The sequence below is a fragment of the Brachionichthys hirsutus genome, chromosome 20 (assembly GCF_040956055.1).
Source record: "Brachionichthys hirsutus isolate HB-005 chromosome 20, CSIRO-AGI_Bhir_v1, whole genome shotgun sequence".
Taxonomy (NCBI): Eukaryota; Metazoa; Chordata; class Actinopteri; order Lophiiformes; family Brachionichthyidae; genus Brachionichthys; species Brachionichthys hirsutus.
The window spans coordinates 3,442,316-3,464,417 of NC_090916.1; the positions used below are offsets into that span (position 1 = coordinate 3,442,316).

A 22,102-nucleotide genomic window follows, 5' to 3' on the forward strand; every position below is an offset into this window, starting at 1 on the left:
AGAAAAGGAGACCCCCCCCCCCCGCCCCCCTCCCTCCTTCCCGAGCATCGTGCGGTGCGCAGTGCCGGTGACAGCACCGGGGAGCTGTGCGCATTCTCTGTCGATCGGAGGGGAGGACCACCGCGGCAGAAGCTGCTCTTATTAGCCGAAAAGGACGCATCTGAGACGAGGAAAACTTAAACAATTTAAGGGCCGGGAACACCGCGGGATTCTCAAGCAGCTAGAAGCCTTTTCTGTTGCGCTGAACCGGGAGGAGAAAACCGATCCCGATGCGCCCCCCTCCCCCCGGGATATCGCACTAACATACGGAGTGTCGTTTCCCATATATAAGTGTATTTTGAAAACCTCACATCTTTCCTTGGCCTATTTTTTTTTAAATAATTGCTACTGGGTGAGACAACAACAGCCTCCATAGCCGTTTGGGTGTTACATAACCGAGCTGTCCATGGTGCTGAACTGACCGGCCGGAGGACCAAACGCGTAAGTCTGCTCACGTCACGTATTCTCAGCGTGACTGAGAGCTTTCACATAAAAATAATGTTTATTTATTTGTTTCCCCTTATTTTTGTGGGTTTTTTTTCTCTCTCTCTGCTCACACAGGAAAAGAAACGCGCCGCGCACTGACCACAGCCGCTGGGTTACATTTTTATTTTTCCATCGTCCCCGTGGTGAAATACCCCCCCCCCTAAGAGGTGGTCGATTCAAGGAGAGAAAATGTCGGGGCAAACGCTCACGGATCGCATTGCTGCTGCGCAATACCAGCTAACGGGATCAGATATGGCCCGCGCTGTCTGCAAAGCCACCACTCACGAAGTGATGGCGCCCAAGAAGAAGCACTTGGAGTGTAAGTAATTCTCCCTCTGTCCTCCCGCATGGGCCTTATTCAACGCCACCTTGCGTGTGCGGTGCCATAATGAATCGGTGCAGCCCCGGTGGTGACCCCGCATGGGACCGTTTAGTGTGAACCTCACCCGGAGAAGAGGGAGGGAGAAAAGGGTCGTATTGTGTTCTCGACTGACAAGTCATCCTCAGAATAAAGATCATTTAATGTCTTTTGTTCCGGGATGCTAAAAAAAAAGAACCCAAAATTCTCAATATTCTTCATAACTCTTACACCGATGCTTTATTATAGCATAGATGTTGGATGCCTGCAGGCTCGGATACTAAAGCAAGATTAATTGTTGATTGGTGGTGAGAACTTAATGTAGAATATAAGACTTGATGTGTGTAAACAGCAGGAGAGGAGACTTTCGTGGTTTTCATATTTCCACAGCTGAAAGAAAACTATTAGAGCTCACAGCTTTATTGACACGTCAACAGATGACAGCAGGCACTGCCTTATGATAAATCATGATTAATCACTGTCACCTACATTCTGAGAGAGCGTAAAGCAGTGGTGTGGTAGCACAAACAGATATAACTCTGATTAACTCTGCATTATTTTGCAGCAATATAAAAATAAATCTTCAATTATTTGTATGCCAATAGTTCTTTAAAGTTTATTCTGCTCTAATAGAACAAGTCTGTGTGCTGAATAAAGTCAACTCGAAATCTGCCATGATGGATGAGAATCTCCACAGACACCAGAGAAAATCTTACCTCTTGCTTCTGTCACGGCTGGTTTACATTTCTGCTAAACAACATGGTTATTGTAGCTTAGTCAAAAACAAACACTCTATCAGTTTGCCCTTCTATCAAGCAGTAACAAAAACTGGAGCATGTCGAATTGGTTTCCGTCCCTAATTGACTTGTTTTGCAATGCGACTGCTGCATGTGGGTATAAAACCGTACATTGAGCAGCACTATTCTGCATATCTCTCTCTCTCGCTCTGTGTGTTTGTGTGTGTGTAGGTGTGTGTGTGTGTGTGTGTGTGTTTGTGTGACATGAGGTCCCGGTGTCTTGGCTATAGGACCTTATATCTTGCTATCTGCTCTTCTGCTGAATAATTGAATAATCAGCCAATGACTACGCTGCATTATTTACACAGCCGCGGGTGACAATGCGAACGCAAGAATGCACCAGAAAACTTTGCCTCCTCACACTTTGCTTTACGTGAGGTTGCTCTTTCATGTGTATTTTTTTTTTACTTTGTCTTTACATACTCGGGCCTTTAGTGCTGTTGAGCAAACTACTGTGCTTCTCTTGTAGTTTTCTTTAGCAGAAAAGCCTAAAAGAAAATCACTTCCATACGACTTGCAAGATATGCAATCCCCATGTCTTATTGATGAAAGAGCATTTAGTCCTTTGTCATTGTGACATAGTCTATGACCCATGGGTTGGATTTGGGAGTGTGTTGTTGGTGACGGTGATGAAAAAGAGCAGTTGCTATAGCAACAGATTAAGAGCGTAAAGGAGTGAAACTGTAAGGACGGAAAGAGAGAATGCGGAAGAGGAGGAAAAAGGGCAGGTCTGTCCTCTCTTAGGTAGACTGTGTCTTCGATAGAACCGTTGCAGTGAATGAATCGTATTTATAGCTAACATGCTGTCCAGCTGACTAAGGCTAAAGATGTATTCAAGGAAGTGGTCTTCATTGCCATCTGACTGGACGTGGAACATCTAAAAACGATCATGTTGGAGAGGAGAAGATGTTTACGTGGTTATGTTTGTATTTTGCTATAAAAAGTTCAGTCCTAAATAGAGTCCAACTATTTCAGTTGTGTTTGGTGCTTAATGTCTCGAACAGAGCAGGAAATCAAATCTAAGTGTCAGATGTACCTTATATTTGTGATGCAGTTTTTAGTGAAAAAAAATAAAAATAATTATAATGCATTACTTTAGGCTGTAAAACAACCCGGTAACAGACTTTAAGTCTTTTGATTTGAAGCTACAAAAAGTACAGAGTCTTACAAAGTGCTATGCATGTCTGTATGAGAGTACAAGGAATTAAAATAAACATAGAATAGTGCACATGAGGTGATGTGTGTGTCTGCATATGTGTGTCTAATATGAGACGAGGGAGAGTGCAGAGAGAGCGAGCTGCGTGTGTGTGTGTGTGTGTGTGGGGGGGGGGGGGGGAGTCATCAGATAAACTATGCTACTCGACAGAATACATTAGCTCGAACAAAACATTGTGTATCATGGAAGTATAAAGCCGAGATGAGACGACGGCGTGAGCAACGGGAGAGAACACAGTGAACTTTCAGAGTTTACCACAGCCTTTATCTGAACACCAAAAAGAATGCCGTCATTAATCTGCGTCAGAAAGACAACGCAAATTATCTCGCATTTTAATGCGTTTTCAGGGGGAGGGACTGGATTTGTTGTGTTTATCATCATCTTGGCATCATCTGATGACATATTTTACAGACGTTCAAAATAATCCAAACGTTTTACACAAAATCGATCGTCCATATATCCGAAGCCTCCATCAGGAGCCGTGGCTCTAAAGTGAGCTCCCTTTATAGTTCTGAGCTCCTCCAAGGCTGAGCCCAGCCACCCGATGGAGGGAACCTGTTTGGCTTCTCTGCAGAGAAGCGTGGAGGTGCAGACTCTTGTCCTGCCGCGTTCACACTCAGCCACAAGTGTGTGCTGAATGTTGTAGTCTAATAAAACCAGAGCAACTTCAGCTGCAAAGAGCAGAGAGGCAATCGGGAGCTTCCCAAAGTGGACATTCTCCTCATGTCTTTGTTACTTCTGGAGATACTACCCAGCCTTGGTGCAGCCCAACAGGATTTAAGAGCTCCGTCTGGTATCACCTGTTTACTACACTATATTTAGGCAGCTGTCTGCTATTTTATTTGAGTTTCTGGATTCTGAGTGTTGCCACCAACAAGTGCACTATTTTCTTTTTTCACATTTTAAGCATGCAAAGATTTAGTTTACAACGTTGCACCCGTGCAAGTGTTCAAAAACTCAATTTACTGCTCACTATCTAGTATTGTCTAGCTTCTGTTGTTTACTTTAAAAAGTATTATAGCGGACAAACTAGAAAAAGTCACACTGAGACAGTATGAGGCGTCACAGGTCATTATTAGAACTCCTGCAGGCCATGGATTACCGTAAGAGTCTTTATTTAGCTCTGACAATCCTCATTAGAGATGCACGCGCGTGAGACACTTCCTTCAGGTAATGAAACCACAATACAAAGCGTGGATTATAACCCACATATGTTGCATGTCTGTCACGCAATATAGAAAATGAATTCGTGCAGAATGATTATTGGAATATATGAGCGGAAATGCTGAATGGCTGGTATTTCAGAAAAGATTAAATAATGTTTAAGAACAGACAGGAGCCATTGAGCAAAAAACAATAGATGCTGCTTTATCTGTCATTTAAGATGAAGCTATCAAACATCACCAGATCACATTGTGGTTGTCACCAAATGCCCAAGCTGTACGGATGGACTGAAACAGAACTGGCTGTCAGAAGAACAATGCTGAATGATGCATTGATGTGAAGCTAATGAATTAGATTTTACTTTCATCCTTACTGTTATTGTCTATTAAATTCTGAGCTGGGAGGATCAGCCACAGCATCATCAACTCTGGTAGCAAAAAGGTGCGTTGGTGTGAAATAGGTGGCGTGAGGACAGGTGTGCACAAATGCATGGGGGGGTGGGGGGGGGGGGGCATATGTAAGACCATATGCAGAGACCAGGATTGCTGATTAGTAATAATCTGTTTACAGCCACAGCCCACCGCCGCCCTCCCCGCAGCCCCCCCCGCAGCCCCCCCCCCACCCAACGTGCCACCGTCGATTACTCTCGAACGGCCTCTCTGCTCTAACGCTGCCCCAGTCATTGCTTTGTTCACGTTCCTGTGTGCATTAGCGCTTCTTGGCAGACTCCCTGCTGCCTCTCTTGAGTATATCTTGCTCTTCCTTTTACTTCCTGTCACTCTCTTGCTTATCACGTCGCTGTATTTCTGGCCTGAGCACATCTTCCTACTCAAGGCAACGAGTGTTCAATCGAATGGCCTTCCTCTGGCCCCCATTACCAGTATAGTCTCTGCCAGTATTTGCCGTCTCTCCGGCACTCTGCATGGATGCACTCGTTGCCTCACCTTGTTGCTCAGCTTTCGATGCATCACAGCAGCGCTGAGTAACGTGTCACATTACAAGAATATAAAGGAAATTGTTTTTCTGTTCAAACTCTGTGGGCCTTTTTATGAGTTTAAGGGCAAATGTCTGAAAAACATCTTCTTGCTCGCCTTTAATTTTGTATATTAATATGACCAGAGTCTTTCTTCACCTCACTAAAATAAATTCAACCTTATTTCTAATGATAAAGTCAAATAATGAATACAATGACAGGCATGTCAAATATTTATTTGACAGAGCTCTTGATGATTCCCAGTTGTTCTGGGTGTTTTGTTCAAAAGCGATTTCTATGTTACAACCTGCTCAGCAGTTTCTTGTTTTCTTTCATTCACTATTTTAATTTTAATTTACTTATTAAAAATCATCAGAGATTTATGAAAGAAAAAAACAACAACACACAAATTAAATGGCAATGAAATGAACCATTCAGCCCCAATGCAGTATGTTATCCATTAAATAGTATTTGTATATACTGTAATACAGTAGACAAGCGAGGGCGATTTAGCCCACATATTGATCAGTATTCAGGGTTAAAGTTCAGCAGTGTAATGAAGTCTTCTACACCTCTCATGTTCCAGCTTGTGCTGATGCAATGGTTTGGACACTTACTGATGGAGACCTCTTTGTCTGTCAGAGCGTCTGAACTTGCACCCAGTGTGCTGAGCTGACAAAGCAAAATTCACTCTTTCTGCACTGTCAGTGTGTGTGTGTGTGTGTGTGTGTGTGTGTGTGTGTGTGTGTGTGTGTTGATGTTTGTAGCAGTGAACTCATCCTGCTCATTTGATGATGGAAGTTTCATTGGAACAGTTCGAACAGGCACCGGTCTTAAACTAAACTAACCTTGACTCTCCTCCTTCACATCATCTCACATAAAGTTTCCCTCTGATGAAATGACTTCATCTCGTGCGATCCTCACCTTTCACGTGTTGCGCGCGAAGCTCTGACAAAGTCTTCGTTGTGTTGCAGACCTGGTGTCAGCCACCAACACCACCAACGTGAACATCCCTCAAATGGCTGACACGCTGTTTGAGCGAGCCACCAATGCCAGCTGGGTCGTCGTCTTCAAGGCCCTCACCACCACTCATCATATGTGTGTCCAAGGCAACGAGGTTAGCGATGGGAACCTCAGTGCACGTCATTCTGAGCTGGAATCCGGTTTAATTCAGTGATGCAGGATGCATTTGGCTTAAATTGATTTGGGTGTTTGTTATATGCTTCTAGTGCTGAGAGGATTGTGTGTGACAGCGGAGAGTTTTGTTGCTCTGCTGTGTAAACAATGGAAGCCGATTAATGTGAACGAAAGCACAACATGAAATGCAACAGTCTCGTCATGGTCTCAGCTTCAACTCAAAATCCTCCCGTCCCTTAATTACAGTTCAATGCAGTTTCTTTCTCTTTCTCAGAGGTTCATTCAGTACTTGGCTTCCAGGACTTCCTTGTTCAACCTCAGCAACTTTATCGACAAAACTGGCGCTCACGGTAAGAACGGCATCACAGTATCTGTCAATGCAAATAGGATGCAGGAAGAGATTAAAGGGAGCCATCTGGCAAATAGGAGATGCATGGACTTGATCACACACACACACATTTGTATATGCACACATGCGTGCAAACAGAAGCTGACATTTCTGTCTCGTGTGGAATTATGCTCTCATATCCAAACATTGTATGAGGATGCTTAAATGTACAGTATGTAAAAATGAGTTTTTGATATTAATTCAGTTTTGCAACAAAACAGATAGTTAATCAAAATGCTGCCTTGTCATCTCGATTAAAAAACTCAACAGTGCTGATATATATATTTAGATATTTACATGTTTTTTGCAGATAATGCAGTTCCTGCACAAACATGATATAAGATAATGATTGTCACAAATGCCAAAGCTGCAATCAATACTGGTTTAAACTGAATGTATTAAAATGTTTTGGTTTTTTGCCCACACCTTTGATTCGTTGTCATTTATGGCTAAAAAGATTTTTACACCCGCGTTTCAATGTTGACTCAAAGAGCTTTCGATATTGTTTTTATTTGCTGGAGGAAGACACTGTTCTGCTGATTGAATTAACCAGCATACATACAATCCAATATGCATATTATTCTCAAAAATGAAAGATAAGATAATGAGCCCCACCTGATGCTACTCACTGACATGAATGTTCCGTTAAGGCTATGACATGTCGACATTCATCAGACGGTATGGACGATATCTGAACGAGAAAGCCTTCGCTTATCGCCAGATGGCTTTTGACTTCACCAGAGTCAAGAAGGGGTAAGTCAGACAGATGGGATGGAGGCCTCTCAACCATCCAGGGACTTCATCCTTTAACCTCTTATCACTCAAATCAATAAACTGTGGAGGATCTAACTCTCTGTTGACTCTCTCAGTGCTGAGGGAGTAATGAGGACCATGACCACTGAGAAGCTGCTGAAAGGCATGCCTGTTCTGCAGACTCAGATCGACACACTCCTTGAGTTTGATGTGAGCTTTTTTTTCTTCTTCTTCTATTTGATGGAAAAACGCAGCATCAGCAGACAGCGTTTTTTGTCTTTCTCATCGCTCAGGTTCATCCCAAGGAGTTGAACAATGGGATCATCAACGCTGCGTTCATGCTTCTCTTCAAGGACTTGGTCAAACTGTTTGCGTCCTACAATGATGGAATCATCAACCTACTAGGTCTGTAAAGCACAAGGACATCATTATCAGTGCCTCAGAGATACCAACGTGGATCGTTGTGAAACCAAACCTGAGAATGCGTTACTATTACAGAGAAATACTTCAAGATGAAGAAGAGCGACTGCAAGGAGGCCTTGGAGATCTACAAGCGGTTCCTGACCCGAGTGACAAAGATTGGGGAATTCATGAAGCTTGCTGAGGTAAGGGACAGGCAAGATGGCTTAAAATGACCTGCATGGTTAATTATACATGTCACAGCGAGCCAGTGCCATGAATTTGTGGAATTCTTTTAAAATCGCTTGCATTTTATGGGTCAAAATTGCAGGTTAAATGTCAAACGTTCCCAATTACTTCTGAGAAGAGCCGGAATTTACTTTCAAGCTAAACCTTCATTGTTGTCCGATGATCACATGCTGATATAATTACTTTCAAACATTCTTAAATATTTTGAACGTCATTTCACATAATGCCACAATTTGGAGAAGGACGACTATAAGAAGGCCCCAAAGCCTGAATGGAGCAAAGGGGTTTAAGCTGTGGTGAAGTCAATGGAGGACGCTGGTGATATTTTCAGTCATAACGGATTACATTTATTTGGTTTGGTTTTCAACACTAGTCTAACAGCTTTGAAGAATTCAATTAAAGTAATACTACAAGTACTAACTACATGTGACAAAAAAACAGATACAAAATCTGACAGTACGAGAAAAAGTATGACAAACATAAACGAGGCAATATCATTTTACCAGATATTAAACACCAGTTGTAGTTAATAGAATTATAAAAAAAAGAACTGGTTTTGAATTCAGATTATATATATTTTTTTACTTCATAAAATGTTCTCTCAAATTCTTATGCGATTTATTGTATTATTTTATTTTTATTTGGACCTCTCTCGTCTCCACAGAACTTATTGGAAGCATTAGCATATCATTGGACTTTGCCGTGGGAGATGTAAGCAGCTGGAGTTGCTGTTTTTTGCTTTGTGGTAATGCTTGTTTTAAACTCCTTCTATTAACAGACGGTTGGAGTCGACAAAAACGACATCCCTGACATCAATTACGTAAGTTTAAGCATTTTTACAACTCGCGTGTTTGGTTTTTTTTCAATTTCTGGATGGATGGACGCATGAATACCACCACCTGACACACACTCTGTGACTCATGCATCATAATCTCCCCGCCCAGTGTCTCCACCCGGGTGTAGTGGTGGATTTAGCAGACTCAGATGATGAAGACTGCCCTTTTCAGCCTCTCGAGGACCCGGTAAAATAGGGCTCCCTGGCTGAGTGTCTGTTTACAGGATGGAGTGTCAGCATGTCGATCTAAATTGAATTTCAGACACATGGTCTGCGTTTAAATCATACACGCATGAAGGCGTTGCAGTGAGATCTTTCAAATGTAAGCATGGGTTTATTGCACAGCAAAAAGAATATAGGAAATAAATACTCTTTCTATGTATTTTTTCAGGCTCCCAGCAGTATCCTGGAAAACCTGGAAACACACATGAATGGCTTGGAGGATACAAAGGGTGGAAAGAAAGGGTAAGGGTTTTGAATGCGCCCGCCTGCTTTGTCTCTCGGTCTAACACCAGAAACCAAGAACTTTTATCACATACAATGAAAAAGAAACACCCTGATAAATGTCCTTTTTGTTTTTCATGAATTGTGTCACTAAAAGCCTGAAGGAACCAATGAAATGTACTTTATTTATTTAAAGAATTTACTTTAACCCTTCCTCTCTTTTATCCCCATTTCTGTTCATTTGGAATCACCAGTGAAGGGTGAGCATGATTTTATTTTGTTTGGAGTTCACTAACGTCAGAAAACTGTAGATTTATTTTAGTGTCATTTCCCCCCCGCAGGTAAGTTTACACATTATTAATTTTTCATTATTCAAAAGAAAAGAAAAAAAAACCCAGACCCATCAGATTTTACGCAAACACAATAACAACTGCTCTGATTCCCATCTCTTGCAGGTCTCCAACAAAGGTGAGACATACATTCTAAGCAGTTTAAATCTTTGTGCGCCCATCGAGTCTCATTGCATCACTGAAGAGGGGCGGCTCTGTTTTCCAGGGGTCTCCAACAAACAACGTATCTCCAACGTCGACCCCAGCCAAATCTTCAAACGCCGTCCCCACGCTGCAGCCTCCTCCTGGGGACATCGCTGCAGCCGGTGCTGCCGCTGCAGAGCCAGCGGAGGAGTGAGTGTCTGTCTGCATTTCTGTGATTTGAAACCTCATTTTCCCTTTTTTTGGTGTCTTTGAATAAATGGTCCTTGTTGTCATTGAAGCTCATGCCTAAGAGCTAATTTTACCGAAATAGGGCATGTTTTAGATTTTTAAAAAAATACTCCGTTTATTACAATGTTTCAGGTGGCTGTTTGATTAGAATTTGACCGTGACCTCATTTTTTAAACACTCTACTGTTGTGGCTGTGGGGATGTTAGTTCTGGTCTCTTTGGTTCTAACTGAAATGATCTGCTGCTCTACTTGAAGCACTGCTGTGACATTTTCTTTACACATTAATGGTTACCAGAGGATAAGTCAAACTGCATTTGAAAAGTCCCTTGTTATTCACTGAATGTCATAGTGTTCACATTTCTTATTTTTATTTATAATGTAATATACCTATTTATTTCTATTTTACCTATTTAGTGGCGGTTGAAGCCGAGCTACTACAGCTTCAGTTCGTGTTGTAGCATGTATGTCAAAACACTAAACTATGATGTGTTAGCCTCAAAGCACTGCTGTCATTGAGTTTTATTCTTTATGCACTCCGGAATAAGGAATATATTATAAAATATTATCTTCTGGGCAGCCCGGTGGTGCAGTGGTTAGTGGTACCCAGAAGCACTCTATGATGAGTTTGCATGTTCTCTCCGTGTCTGTGTGGGTTCTCTCCGGGTTCCTCCCACCACCAAAAGCATGCAAATTAGGAGAATTGGTTACACGGAATTGTCCGTAGGTGTGTGTGCTGTGTGCGAATGATCGTCTGTCTGTGTGTGGCCCTGTGATGAACTGGCGGCTTGTCCAGGGTGTACCCCGTCTCTCGCCCATAGACTGCTTGGATAGGCTCCGGTAGATCACGCAAACTGGATCTTGGATGAAGCGGTTAAGAAAATGATTGAATGAATGTTATCGTCTCTTTAGAACCTCTAATTGAACTACATTTCATCCCTCAGTTCCTTGTTGGATCTGGATCCACTGTCTTCCTCGGGTCCTTCAGCACCATCAGCTGCCCCCACGTCTTGGGGAGGTCAGTCTCTTCTTTCCTGTCAAATCAGCTGCTGTTTTACAATTTTTGCGTAGATTTTTATAGCCTTTACAGTATATTTAAGCTGCAATTACTATGAATGAAAATAAAACAAATCACCTATACATGTCGAACAGTCTGTCTCAGTAGCAGAAGTAACAATTAAAATAATTTAATTTTCAGAAAATAAATCGTTTTTCATTTTTGAAGGGCAAATTGCTGCATGGGGTGAGCTGTAATGAGTTGTTTTAGTCGAGGCTTGAACTGACGCGCGTCTTCTTTTCCCCCTCCATAGATCTTCTTGGATCAGGTGAGTGAGTCTCTCTGTTCACCTCCAGCCTCTGGCCTAAGATATAGTCTTAAATCACCCTCCAGGATATCTCAATGCCACTATCTGTCTAACAAATGCTAAACTGAGGTAGCCTGGAAATGATGTCCCTGTTGTAATCCAAACTAAACGTGAACATAGACTGCATTGTACAAATGTCACGTGGTTTTCTCCCTGTTTGTCTCCTCAAGATGTTCTCTTTAGTCTGAGTAGTCTCTTTGTTTCTCTCTACCTCCTCTCTCCCCTCCCTCAACATACTCCATTGTCTGTTTTTGTTTGCAACGGGGGGGGGGGGCTATTTTGGTTGTTTGTTTTTATTTGATGGTTATGTTTGGATGCTGCGGGGTAATTTTACAACTTTAATTTGGTTACAATTTGGATTTTGCCTTGGTTCAATTCCAAACTATATTAATTGGGCTTGATTTTGAATTTGACCTTCTTTTTTTACTTGCTTTTCTCACTGCTGTAACCGTTATTTTGATTGCACCCTTGTTTAATTTTTGACACATTTTTTGGGGGGGAATTTTAATGCCCCTTTGGCACACTCAGAAATGGGCGACTCCTTGCTATCTGACCCCACCCTCACAGCAGAGCCCACCCCCTCCTCTGCAGCAGCAACGCCCACCCCTGCAGTGGCAGAGCCTGGTGTATCTCTAGCTCCTCCCACTAGCACAGCAGCTGCCACCTCCCCTGGCACCGCCAATATGGATCTGTTGGGAGGTCAGTGGGCTTCCAGAAAATTCTCTATGAAAGAATCACTCTGGGAAGCTCAGCCCTAAAACCATCACGCAATAAGTTAACACAAAGATGGCTGCATGTTCAAACACTGGCCGTATGTAGAAAGAACTTTGCTGGCTTATGACATCGTCTGTATTCTGCAGCAAAGTCTAAATGATGCATTCATGTACACCACGATCATTTTCAGCCATCCACTGCCTAGGGCTGTACATCTTGAAAAATATGGTATATTAAATACACAAGTATAAATTTAATAATCATATGAATATAATTGTATTAAAAAATACAGAAATCTCCTCTAGCCTCTGCAACTAGAGTTATAAAATACAGGTTATTCAGAATCATCGGGTTCATGCCTGCTGCTGTGACTGGCTGTTGAGCTTACGTCCCCAATGGTCGGGGGCCACAGCAGGCGAGAAGCCAAACACATGATAGAAGGAAAATCCAGAAACTGAGCTTTTGCTATTCTGTACCAGGCAGTCAGTCCAAATCAGCAGACATATCAGAATGGTAGAAGGCAAAGAGAGAGTTCCAGGAATCAGGTCAAAAACCAGGTAATCAAGGCAAACAGGCTGGGCAGGGCAGGTACACGAGGAATCAATATTTAAACAGGAGCGCTGGAAAGAAGGAACAAGTCCCAAACAACGTGGCATAGAGGCGTGGCATTAACAGAGTAGAGTCCGGGCTGATGGGAGACGGGTTCCAGGTGATGGCAGGAAAGAACTGATTGCAGGAGGATGATCTGAGAAGACAGGAGAGTATTAGTGCACGGAATAATACAGATCCTCCTCAAGCTGTGATACCAATTACAAAAATATTGTGTGTGTATTTCAAACTATTTGCAACTGAAAGCTGTACAAAGACAAGACATATAGCATTCAAAATGACAAACTTCAGTGTTTTCATAAAATGCTTATTTGTTTTATTTAGCAATACTCATCAATCATCAAGACAATAACTGATTTACAGTTGATGATGCAGTGACAAACTGACAGTGTTTGAGCCCGTGCAGTAAAACGCTTCATGGAATTATGTCAGGTTGTTTTTTCTTTCTTTCATGTTGAGAATGAGAGTTGGAAGGAGACAAACGTTCAATGTTGATCCTGAGATTTCTCCAGAGCTTGTGAATGGTTTGCTAATATTATGGACTGTGGATAATTACATTATCAGACTTGGTTGATCTTAGCTTGTTGATCTTTGCTTGTCTGAGCGTTCAATGGATGCCCCACGTACTTAAACATACTCGTCATCTCCTATCACTGAACCTTGTAATCTGTGGAATGATCCAATCAGCTGTTTTTGAGCATTTCACAACTTTCCCCGTGTTGTGTTTCCCTTGTCCCAACCTTTTTGTGGCATGTTAATAGCATAAATACGGAGTAATCATATATATCTGGTAATTAATGAACGCGATGAGGTACCTTTTAATACGTTGTCTTTGTACTGTTTTCAGCCGAACTGAACGTGGAAAAGGATTTGATTTATAGTGCATCCCAAAGTTTTGGGAATCGTGGCTGTGGCCTAATAGATTACAAAAGTCTGGTCTTTGCTCCAAAGCGAAATAAATACTAGTATAGATATTTACTTCAGTATCGCGACAATGCTGTCATCCAGCTAGCAAAAAAAAAAAGCTTATGAGTTGCATTAACATGCGCTAAATTTGCAGGCAGGTGATTAGCTGGTTTGGAGAAGAAATTAAGCATGTGATTGGTTACAAAGGTCATGTGACATGAAGTCAAAGTGTGATTTGAGGAAATGCCATAAATAAGTATAGAAATAAAGATACAGTTTTTAATCTGTTCACAATTATTGTGTTTTAATGTTTCACTATTGTAGCTGGTGGAAAAAACAATCATTGATAATGTTGATTTATGCTATTCAGTTGTAGACATATCTATTTTATTAGCAGTGGCCTCTTTGAGGCTCCATAAAAATAGATCTTTCAGGTTGACGGTGCTCAGAAATTCGAATTTCATGAGCACACGCACAGTTCTTCCATTAAGAATGAGAAATTAGACATTATGCCACCACCACACACTCACCTTTGACTTGCACGTAAACATTCTGCTGCACTCATTCTCTGCATGTGTCTTGTTTGATAGGGAGATTGGTGCTTTTCTGTGATCTCAGTGTAAAGCAGTTCTATCACACATGGCTGCAGCTGCAGATACTACTACTACTACTACTACTACTAGTGTAATACTTGTAGTTTTAAGGCTTATTCTGCTCTTTGTTCAGTAGATAGATGGTACCTTACACACGGCCTCCTGTCTGTATTCCCATTTGTCCATTCACCTGTCATTCATTAATGCTGGACACCCTGATTATTTTCTATTCAAATGCACTTTGCTTGCCTTGTTCCCCTAAAGTTCTCTTTTCCCCTCACATTTTCTGACTCCTTCAATTCAATTGCCGTCTTTATTTCTGTTTCCGTGTCTGTCCCACTGTCCTCCGCTGGGGTTTGTGTCAACCCCAGATGCCTTTGCAACACCTGCTGCTTCCACTGAGGCCCCTGTAGCTGCAGCTGAAGGTGGCGCTGCTGCTACGTCTGTCCCAGCCGCCAACGCCGGAGCTGGTGGGTGAATGAAAGCCTGTCTGTGTATGCGACTGTTTGTGTGAATGAGTCAGAGTGAGTGGAGGAAAGTGATGAGTGCAAACAATTTGTACGGTAAAGTTGAGCACTAGAGTACCCATCTGGCACCTGTAATTGGAAAAAAACATGTATGTAGCATGTCATTATAAGTATTTTAACATTTAACATGTATCCACCAAATATGTCAGTCAAATGGAAACACAAGAAAATCAGTGACAAGCACTGTCTAATCCCACGATGATGTTAACTTTAACTTTATTAGCTACCCAGAACCTCAGATAGGAAAGTAGCAAACTTTCATGATGATAATCAGTAATAATCTAATAATCCAAAGGTCCTTTTTGAAATGTGATAATCTGAATAGGGTTTATCGAGACGGAAGTCTTGTGTCTGCATGGAAAGTCTTGCTGCTGGTTATCTTCTCTTAGCACTAAGATTGTGGCTGCTGAATTTCTACCAAATGTGTTGAATTATCTTTAACCTGTTGCTTTGTGGCTTTTAGAGGTACAGGTGGATGCTTCAGGGCCGGTTTTGTTGCCTTGCCTCCAATTTTGCCCAGTGGCCAGCTATGGTATTGCAACAGAAAATGATTTTGAATCCCCAAAAATACTACAACATTTCTTTTTGGTCTTCAAACGTCTTTAATGCCTTCAGCTCAAGGCTTTATGCAGGAACAGTAGGCAGACATATTTTGCTATTCATCACTGTGCTATTGCTGTTGCCGTGGTGATCAAAGATAATGTGCTAGCATTTATTTTGACTTGAGAAGATTTGTACATTTTCTGTTTTGTAAAATGATGCTTTCATCAGTTGTCTGGTATTAGTTGTTGTTTGTTGCTTATAGTGAAGCCACTCTTTTGGTGTTAGATAGTCTCTCCCTATGTGTGTAATTTTTGTCCAACACAGATTCTATTTCTATCTGTTGCGGCTGACGACAGAAGTGTGTTGAGGGGGTGCTACACATTCTCTGCCATCATTCCTCTCTGACTCCTTCCAATCAGATTTCATGTTAATGCAGCATTTTCATCGTCATTGCCACTACATAAAAATGTTCTGTGCTGTATTTAAGTCATTGTCTAACCCCCCCCCCACGTGTTACATTGCTTTCTCTTCCTCCACCTTTTCCCCCAAAGACCCCTTTACTTCTTCAGAAGGTTGCACCAACGGCGCAGCATCCTCGGGCCTCGATCTTTTTGCCGTGGTGACGGCCGGGAATAATAACCCGTGTAGTTCACTGGATGCCTGCCTTAAGTCTGCGGTGCCCCAGTACTCGCCCTCCTCCTCCCAGTCACCACCAGTCACCTCCACTTTCAGCATCATCACCACCACCGCTACCATTTCAGCTCCCATAGCCCCCAGCAGCACTTATCCTGTGACTGACCTTTTCAGCGGTAAAACGAGAGACGTGTGTGGGTCGATATTCATTTCTACGACTTGTTCTTTGATTCATGTTGATTGACAGCATCGTGATTTCCCTTTCTGATGCTGCTTGTCATCCTCTTCTCTCCTTATATTCTTCTTATCAGCCTAATGCACCTTTTTCAGTTGAAATTGGCTGCTGTGTGTGTGAACACACTCGGCTTTTTTTTTTTTTTAACAAGTGTACCAGCGTCTTAATATTGCTGTCTTCGGCTGTGCATGTGTTCTTAGATCTCTTTGATTCCATGCCAGACACAAGCCACACCAACTCAAACCCCACTCCCAGTGCTGGCTTGTTTACAGCAGGGTATCCTATTGCATCTGCTCCACCATCTCTTGTGTGCTCTCACTCTCATATCATGTCTTGTTGTGTGTGCGTTGTCCTTGACTTTGAAAAGGAAATGAGATGGCTGTTCTGAGAGTCAGCTCGAAGCTGCTTATCTTGCTGAAGCCTTTCCTAAATCACTCCTGCCTCCTTTCCTGCTGCAGCTCGTACTGCGTGCGCTGCCACAGCCTTTGATAAATGTGAACCTGCTCATTAGTTTTTGTGTACCTGTGTATAAGGGCTCTCATCATCATCTCCACCTTCACCACTCAGCAGATCTGTTCAGCTCCCCTGTCCCCATCCTCTCGTCTGCACCCCCACCCCAAATTGCCACGGGAGCCGTCGTGAGCCTGTTTGGTGGTGGGTAACTCATCTAACTGCCTGGACTCATTATTTCTCCCCTGTCATGAACATATCATCAATGAAGAGGAGTAGATTCTGGGAAAACTGAAATGAAAAGGGTCCTTATTGGTATCAGGCGTCTGTAATGGTCATAACAACACCTGCGTAGTTGTTTATTGTTCTGCTCCCGTGTGCCAGTTGCATTATCAGGCGTTGTCATGACTCATATCCTGCAGCAGCAGGACCCGATTCCCTGTGGATCAATTATGGGAGTATTGCAAACAGATATCTGAGGTGGTGCTTTGTCATGTTGAGATTTTATTGTCGGCCTTTGTAACTTTATTTATATTTCGTTTGATTAAACTTGCTATATGTGTCCAATGAGAAAACAAATGCAGTGTGAGCAAAGACATTATCTGAACATACATGTATGTGTATTTCTAAATGCTTGCGTGCATGAGTGAGACTGCTTACTGTTGTATTTCCATAATACTGAGTATACTCAGCCATCCTGTCTAACTCTCAGCACTTTGTTTGACATTACCAGTGTGAAGCCGAAGGCTGACTATTACCCCTTCTTTGCCCTTATGCTGCAATGGGAATTGCTAAACCAATCTTTGGGTTGATTGGGCAGAGTCCACAGGTGGAGACGCCACCACCACCACCAGCACCGCCGCCACCGCCGGTGCTGCCCCTGGTGCCCCTGGTGCTGAGCTCATGTCAGGTAAAATGCTCAATGTCACTCTGCATGTGTTTACAGCAGAGGGGATAACATCATGTTGCATGTATCATTTATACACTGTGTCACCATGGATGGATTACAGGGGAAGTGACTGTTGCTTTTTGTTGAAATGTTTTTCTGCTCCTGATCCTGATCAGAATCTTTAATATTTTTAATCTGATAAACTAAATTCAATAGCAAGTGTATATTGTCTCTCTTCGTTAAAAACTGCTCTCCGTAGGAGACAGTTCAAGACTTTGAAGGTTTCCCATATATATTCTACACTACGATAAATACAGTTATGCAGCCGGTGCAGAGGTTAGTGACGTTCTTTGACGACAAGTGATCAATGTAGGTGATTTGGAACTGGCTAGATGGATATTTTACATTGTTTTCTTTCATTTTTCCTCTTCTTTTGAGGGATTAACCCCAAGCCTTTTACATGTCCGTGCTCGGGGGGGCCCAATGTCTCGTAATCCACCCATGCCTGGAGCTATGATTGTGAAACCATTAGTGCTGCACGATGCCTTGTTGCTGTCACTTTACGACTGCATTCAGAGACATTGCACTGACCCCCTCTCAGTTGTTTACAACAGCATTTGTCTAACCAAAATGTCTGTTCTTTATTTATCAGTTACTTTTAATGTAATGGTTCATGAAACATTTTTTTCCCGTAGTTAGACTTTATAAGTATTGATTTGCCCTTTGACTTTCCCATATATGGGTATGTCTGTTGCATTTCCTCGTTTGCATAGTGCTATGTGATCACTAATCTGCAGTCTTCCCCACCGTTCGTGTTTGTCCTCCTGTGCCATTGGTCTTCATGTTATATAACTGATGCTCTGCAATTCTGCTTTGAGGCTTAACTCTTTCTCCCCCTCTCTATCATTCATGCAATAAACTCTAACGTTCTCACTGCCACCTGCTCCTTTAAAACCTCATTGCATTTTTCTCTCTGGCATCTTTTTTTTTTACTTTTCTCTCTCTTTTCTACACTCACTCTATCATCTGACTCTTGGGCTGGCTCATTGCTTGCTTCCCGCCATTTGATCGGGTGAGTTTCCTTGCTCTTTGACTCGATACTTTCCCACAGTGCACGGCTACATTGCGGCGGTGCAAGGCAAGATCAACTGCACTTTCCACTCCACCACCAGATGCTTTACAGCTACAGAGTGTGAATTAGCAGCGTTATTTATTGCTTCTTTAGCACCCCACTTCAGTGTCTGTAGTGCTTTTGTACTCATTATTTCTGCATTAAACACACGCACACACACGCACACACACACACAGCAAACACCTTCAAAATTTTCAATAAAAACTGCAAATGAAAATGAAAAAAGTAGTAGCACACAAGTTTGTTTCTGCTTGTTATATATTTTCTTTTAATAGGATTTAAGGTCTTATTTCCTGTTACAAAGGACTATAGCAGTAACCAGCTGACCTGAGGGATGTGCTGCAGCCCCGACACATAATAATAATAATTATAATGCATTGATTTTATATAGCGCTTTTCTGGGTACTCAAAGACGCTTTACATGGTATGTGCATTATTCATTCACTCCATACTTGGTAAGGTACATACCATAGTTTGTACTGAATGACAACATAAACAGATTTTTTTTTTATATGATTGCCTCAGCTTTTATTTACATTCTTATTTAACTGCACCAGTCTACTCTTGAGCCCCTCACAGAGAGAGCTAAGCAACATTACAGAAGAGGAATTTTACTCATTTAGAGTGAGCGCCGCTTGCTTTAAGAGATGCTAATGCCTCCCCTCCCTCCCTCTCCCCTCCTCTCCCTTAGTATTTGACGGACTAGGAGATGTAATGAAGCCCACTGTGACTCCACAGGCGGGCGATGTTGACACCTCCATGGCTAACATGGCAAGTAGTAAGTAGTTGTTTAGATTAACTGAAGCCATATTGTGGTAAATATTTAACTCAGGTTTATGGTCTTAATGTAATAGTGTGATTTTTGGGAAATGTACCTGTTGACTCTCTTGTGGAAAGTTACATGACAAGATGCCTAATGCTATACTGTACTGTCCTAAACCAGTTACCAAATTAGTAACTGGTTTAACAAAAAAAGGGGCAACAAGTACGTCCAACTGTGGCAAAAAAAATCCCCTTGCATTAGAAACCTCAACTTTTAAACATTAATCCATTCAATAAACACTGTGTAAATGTGTTTCTTTTTGTTTTGGGTTTTGTGCATAAATGGCCCACTTATACAGACAAATATATCAGACAAACTATTACTTTAAACATGGGAAGAAAGCCTTAGCATGCAGACTGGAAGTAGGGGTTCATCCAGAAATATCAATAGCACAAAACTACATATTCATTTTATCGACATTAAGAAAATAAAAGTTTTTTTTTTTTTTTTTTTTTAGAAGTGCTGCAAAGCATTTTGTTTAGCTGCCATTGATTTCCAGTCTGTATACGAAGTATTGCCTCCTGGATCCAACTCCGAATTTAAAACTCCACCAGATGTCAAAGTATCATATCTATAACTACTGTTTTCAATTCTGCGCTGTAGTAATGGTGTTGTCAGTACACGTAAACAGTAATATGCAGTCTCTATCTCTTCTCTTTCTCTTTGCCTTTGCCTCAGGTCTCACAATGGGAACTGCAGCGGCCCCTCAGGTAGCTCCCCCCTGTTGGGGTGCTCCCATGGTAAATGTTGTCTGTGTCTTATAGCATGGAGTGGAGCCGCATGGCAGCGACAGACAGGGAATAGCAGCAATCGCAAGCATTGCCTTCATCTGGCCCTCCAGGTTCCAGGTCCGATCGCTGACCTAGGAGGCCAACGGGCGTGGACTGAAAACAGAAAGCAGGGCTTAGTGGAAGTCTTTAAACGCTTTAGTTCAAATACAGATTTCATAGAACCTCTAATAGTGTACTTGCTACTGCTTGTAAATGTTTAGAAAATGGTTCAGATTAAAAAAGACATTGACAGAATAGTATGGTTCAAAATAAAACAAAAATCAGATTTCTGGAATGTCTAGTGGAGAGGGATGAAGTAGCAAATGATATTGACAAACTGATAAGCCGTTGCTTGGAAACAGCAGCCTCTTCTCTTCTTTTGAGCCTGTCACAGATCAGAGTGACAGGCTCATGGTTCTAAATACCTGAACTCACCACTTACACGTTTGCTTGTTACTGATACATCAGTTTTCTTTTGGGGAAAAGACAGCATAGCTACAGGCCTCCTGCAAAAAAAAAAGCTGAAGGGCTTCTGTTGTGTCCTGTTTATTCGTGCATTTGCTGTGTGTTGGCTTTCAATGTTCCAGCTTGGTGTGTCTTCATTGTCCCTTTTGTATTGCTAGAAAAGTTTTCAATTTTGCGTGATTTTTATTTGTGCTTTTCAGTGCACGTGTTTGTCATATATGTAGTTAGTAACGTCCCAAATCCTCCTCTCCCTCCCCACCCCACCGTTCAGACCATACCCATGGGTGTCCCTCCTTTTATGGGGACTTACCCCACCTTCAATATGGTAAGACCACAAGTCCAGTCAGGCCTAGTAATGCCCTTGATGCAGTCTGAACATCACTGGACATTGATGGAAAACGAGCCCTTTAGGTGGCCCTCACATTCATGATGGCCCTCATTGTATCTAAACCGTGTCTCTTTCCATCTGCCCCTGTCTTTGTAAGCCTGGGGCACCAGGAGCTCCCATGATGCCGATGGCGAGGCCAGGTTTTCCTGCAACCGGAGCGACTCCTGGAGCACCGGTACCAACTCCTTAAATAGGTTTTTTACATGTTCAGAATTTCATAAAAGTTACTGCTAGTCTGACAGAAGGAGTTTCACCTTTTTCTACAGATGTCACCGGGGATGGCTCAGAGTCCCAGGAAGCCCCCACCTCCAAGGAACGCTCTTGATGACCTCAACATTAAGGACTTCATGTAGACTGACTGACCTGTAAAACACCCAAGGTATATAGAAATAGAAAGTAGGTTCCTGAATTGAACATTATTTATTTTCATTTCTGTGTACAGCACATTTCATGGACTGTTTCCTCCATGCTACATTTGAGCCCTTCTAATCCCTGAGTCATGGCTAAGAGGATTAATGCAACATTCCCAACCGTGGGTTTCCAATGTATCACAACACTATTAAAGGAATGATTTTTTTATTTGTACACTTGATACTTGACCAGGCAGAGTTCCTTCTTATATTTCTTTTGAGCGCACTGGTTTTCATACAAATTTGTTTTCCCTGCATCCTCTGCAGGTTTGTCATTGCGTCTGGAGTTCCGTGGATGTGGATGTCTGCACTTCCTTACCCCCCTCCCCCTCCCTTCAGTGATACCCCAGCCTCTTCAGCCAGGCAGCCATTACATCTTTGACCTTTACCCTTACCAGCCCCGACCCCTTCAAAAAAAAACCCTGCCCTCCCTTATCTAATGTTGTACCACAACTGTGAATGTGAACCCTCGGTACAGAAAAACGAAATTCCGTTTTGTGCGTGTGGGTGTGCGTGTAATTCAGTGTTAATCTTTACTTAATATACTACAGAAAAATGTACCAAAAAAAAAAATAGTAATGTGTATTTAAATCCATTCTGGATTTCCGTGTATCAGCTGACTTGGAATGGTGGATATATGTTGGTTTCTTTGTGCATCGCCCAGACTAGGACTGTAGTTGTTAAATGTGGACTG

General features: G+C 42.2%; 1 protein-coding gene across 1 annotated transcript; it reads left to right on the top strand.

The window, feature by feature from the left end:
• Positions 1–714: 714 nt before the first annotated feature.
• Positions 715–21,351, top strand: LOC137909448 (clathrin coat assembly protein AP180-like). The gene is made up of 21 exons (XM_068753909.1): positions 715–844; positions 6,008–6,150; positions 6,445–6,520; positions 7,209–7,311; positions 7,428–7,521; positions 7,605–7,716; positions 7,810–7,916; positions 8,738–8,779; positions 9,186–9,259; positions 9,694–9,706; positions 9,794–9,921; positions 10,902–10,975; positions 11,268–11,282; positions 11,850–12,020; positions 14,515–14,613; positions 17,352–17,441; positions 19,244–19,330; positions 20,054–20,115; positions 20,882–20,935; positions 21,096–21,173; positions 21,265–21,351. The coding sequence occupies exons 1-21, from the start codon at positions 715–717 to the stop codon at positions 21,349–21,351; spliced, it is 1,839 nt and encodes a 612-aa protein (XP_068610010.1).
• Positions 21,352–22,102: the final 751 nt, after the last annotated feature.

Coding starts and splice junctions, on each gene's coding strand:
- LOC137909448 (XM_068753909.1), top strand. CDS start 715: ATGTCGGGGCAAACGCTCACGGATCGCATTGCTGCTGCGCAATACCAG. Junction 7,312..7,427: donor TTCACCAGAGTCAAGAAGGG/GTAAGTCAGACA, acceptor TGACTCTCTCAG/TGCTGAGGGAGTAATGAGGA. Junction 17,442..19,243: donor TGGTGCTGAGCTCATGTCAG/GTAAAATGCTCA, acceptor CCTCTCCCTTAG/TATTTGACGGACTAGGAGAT.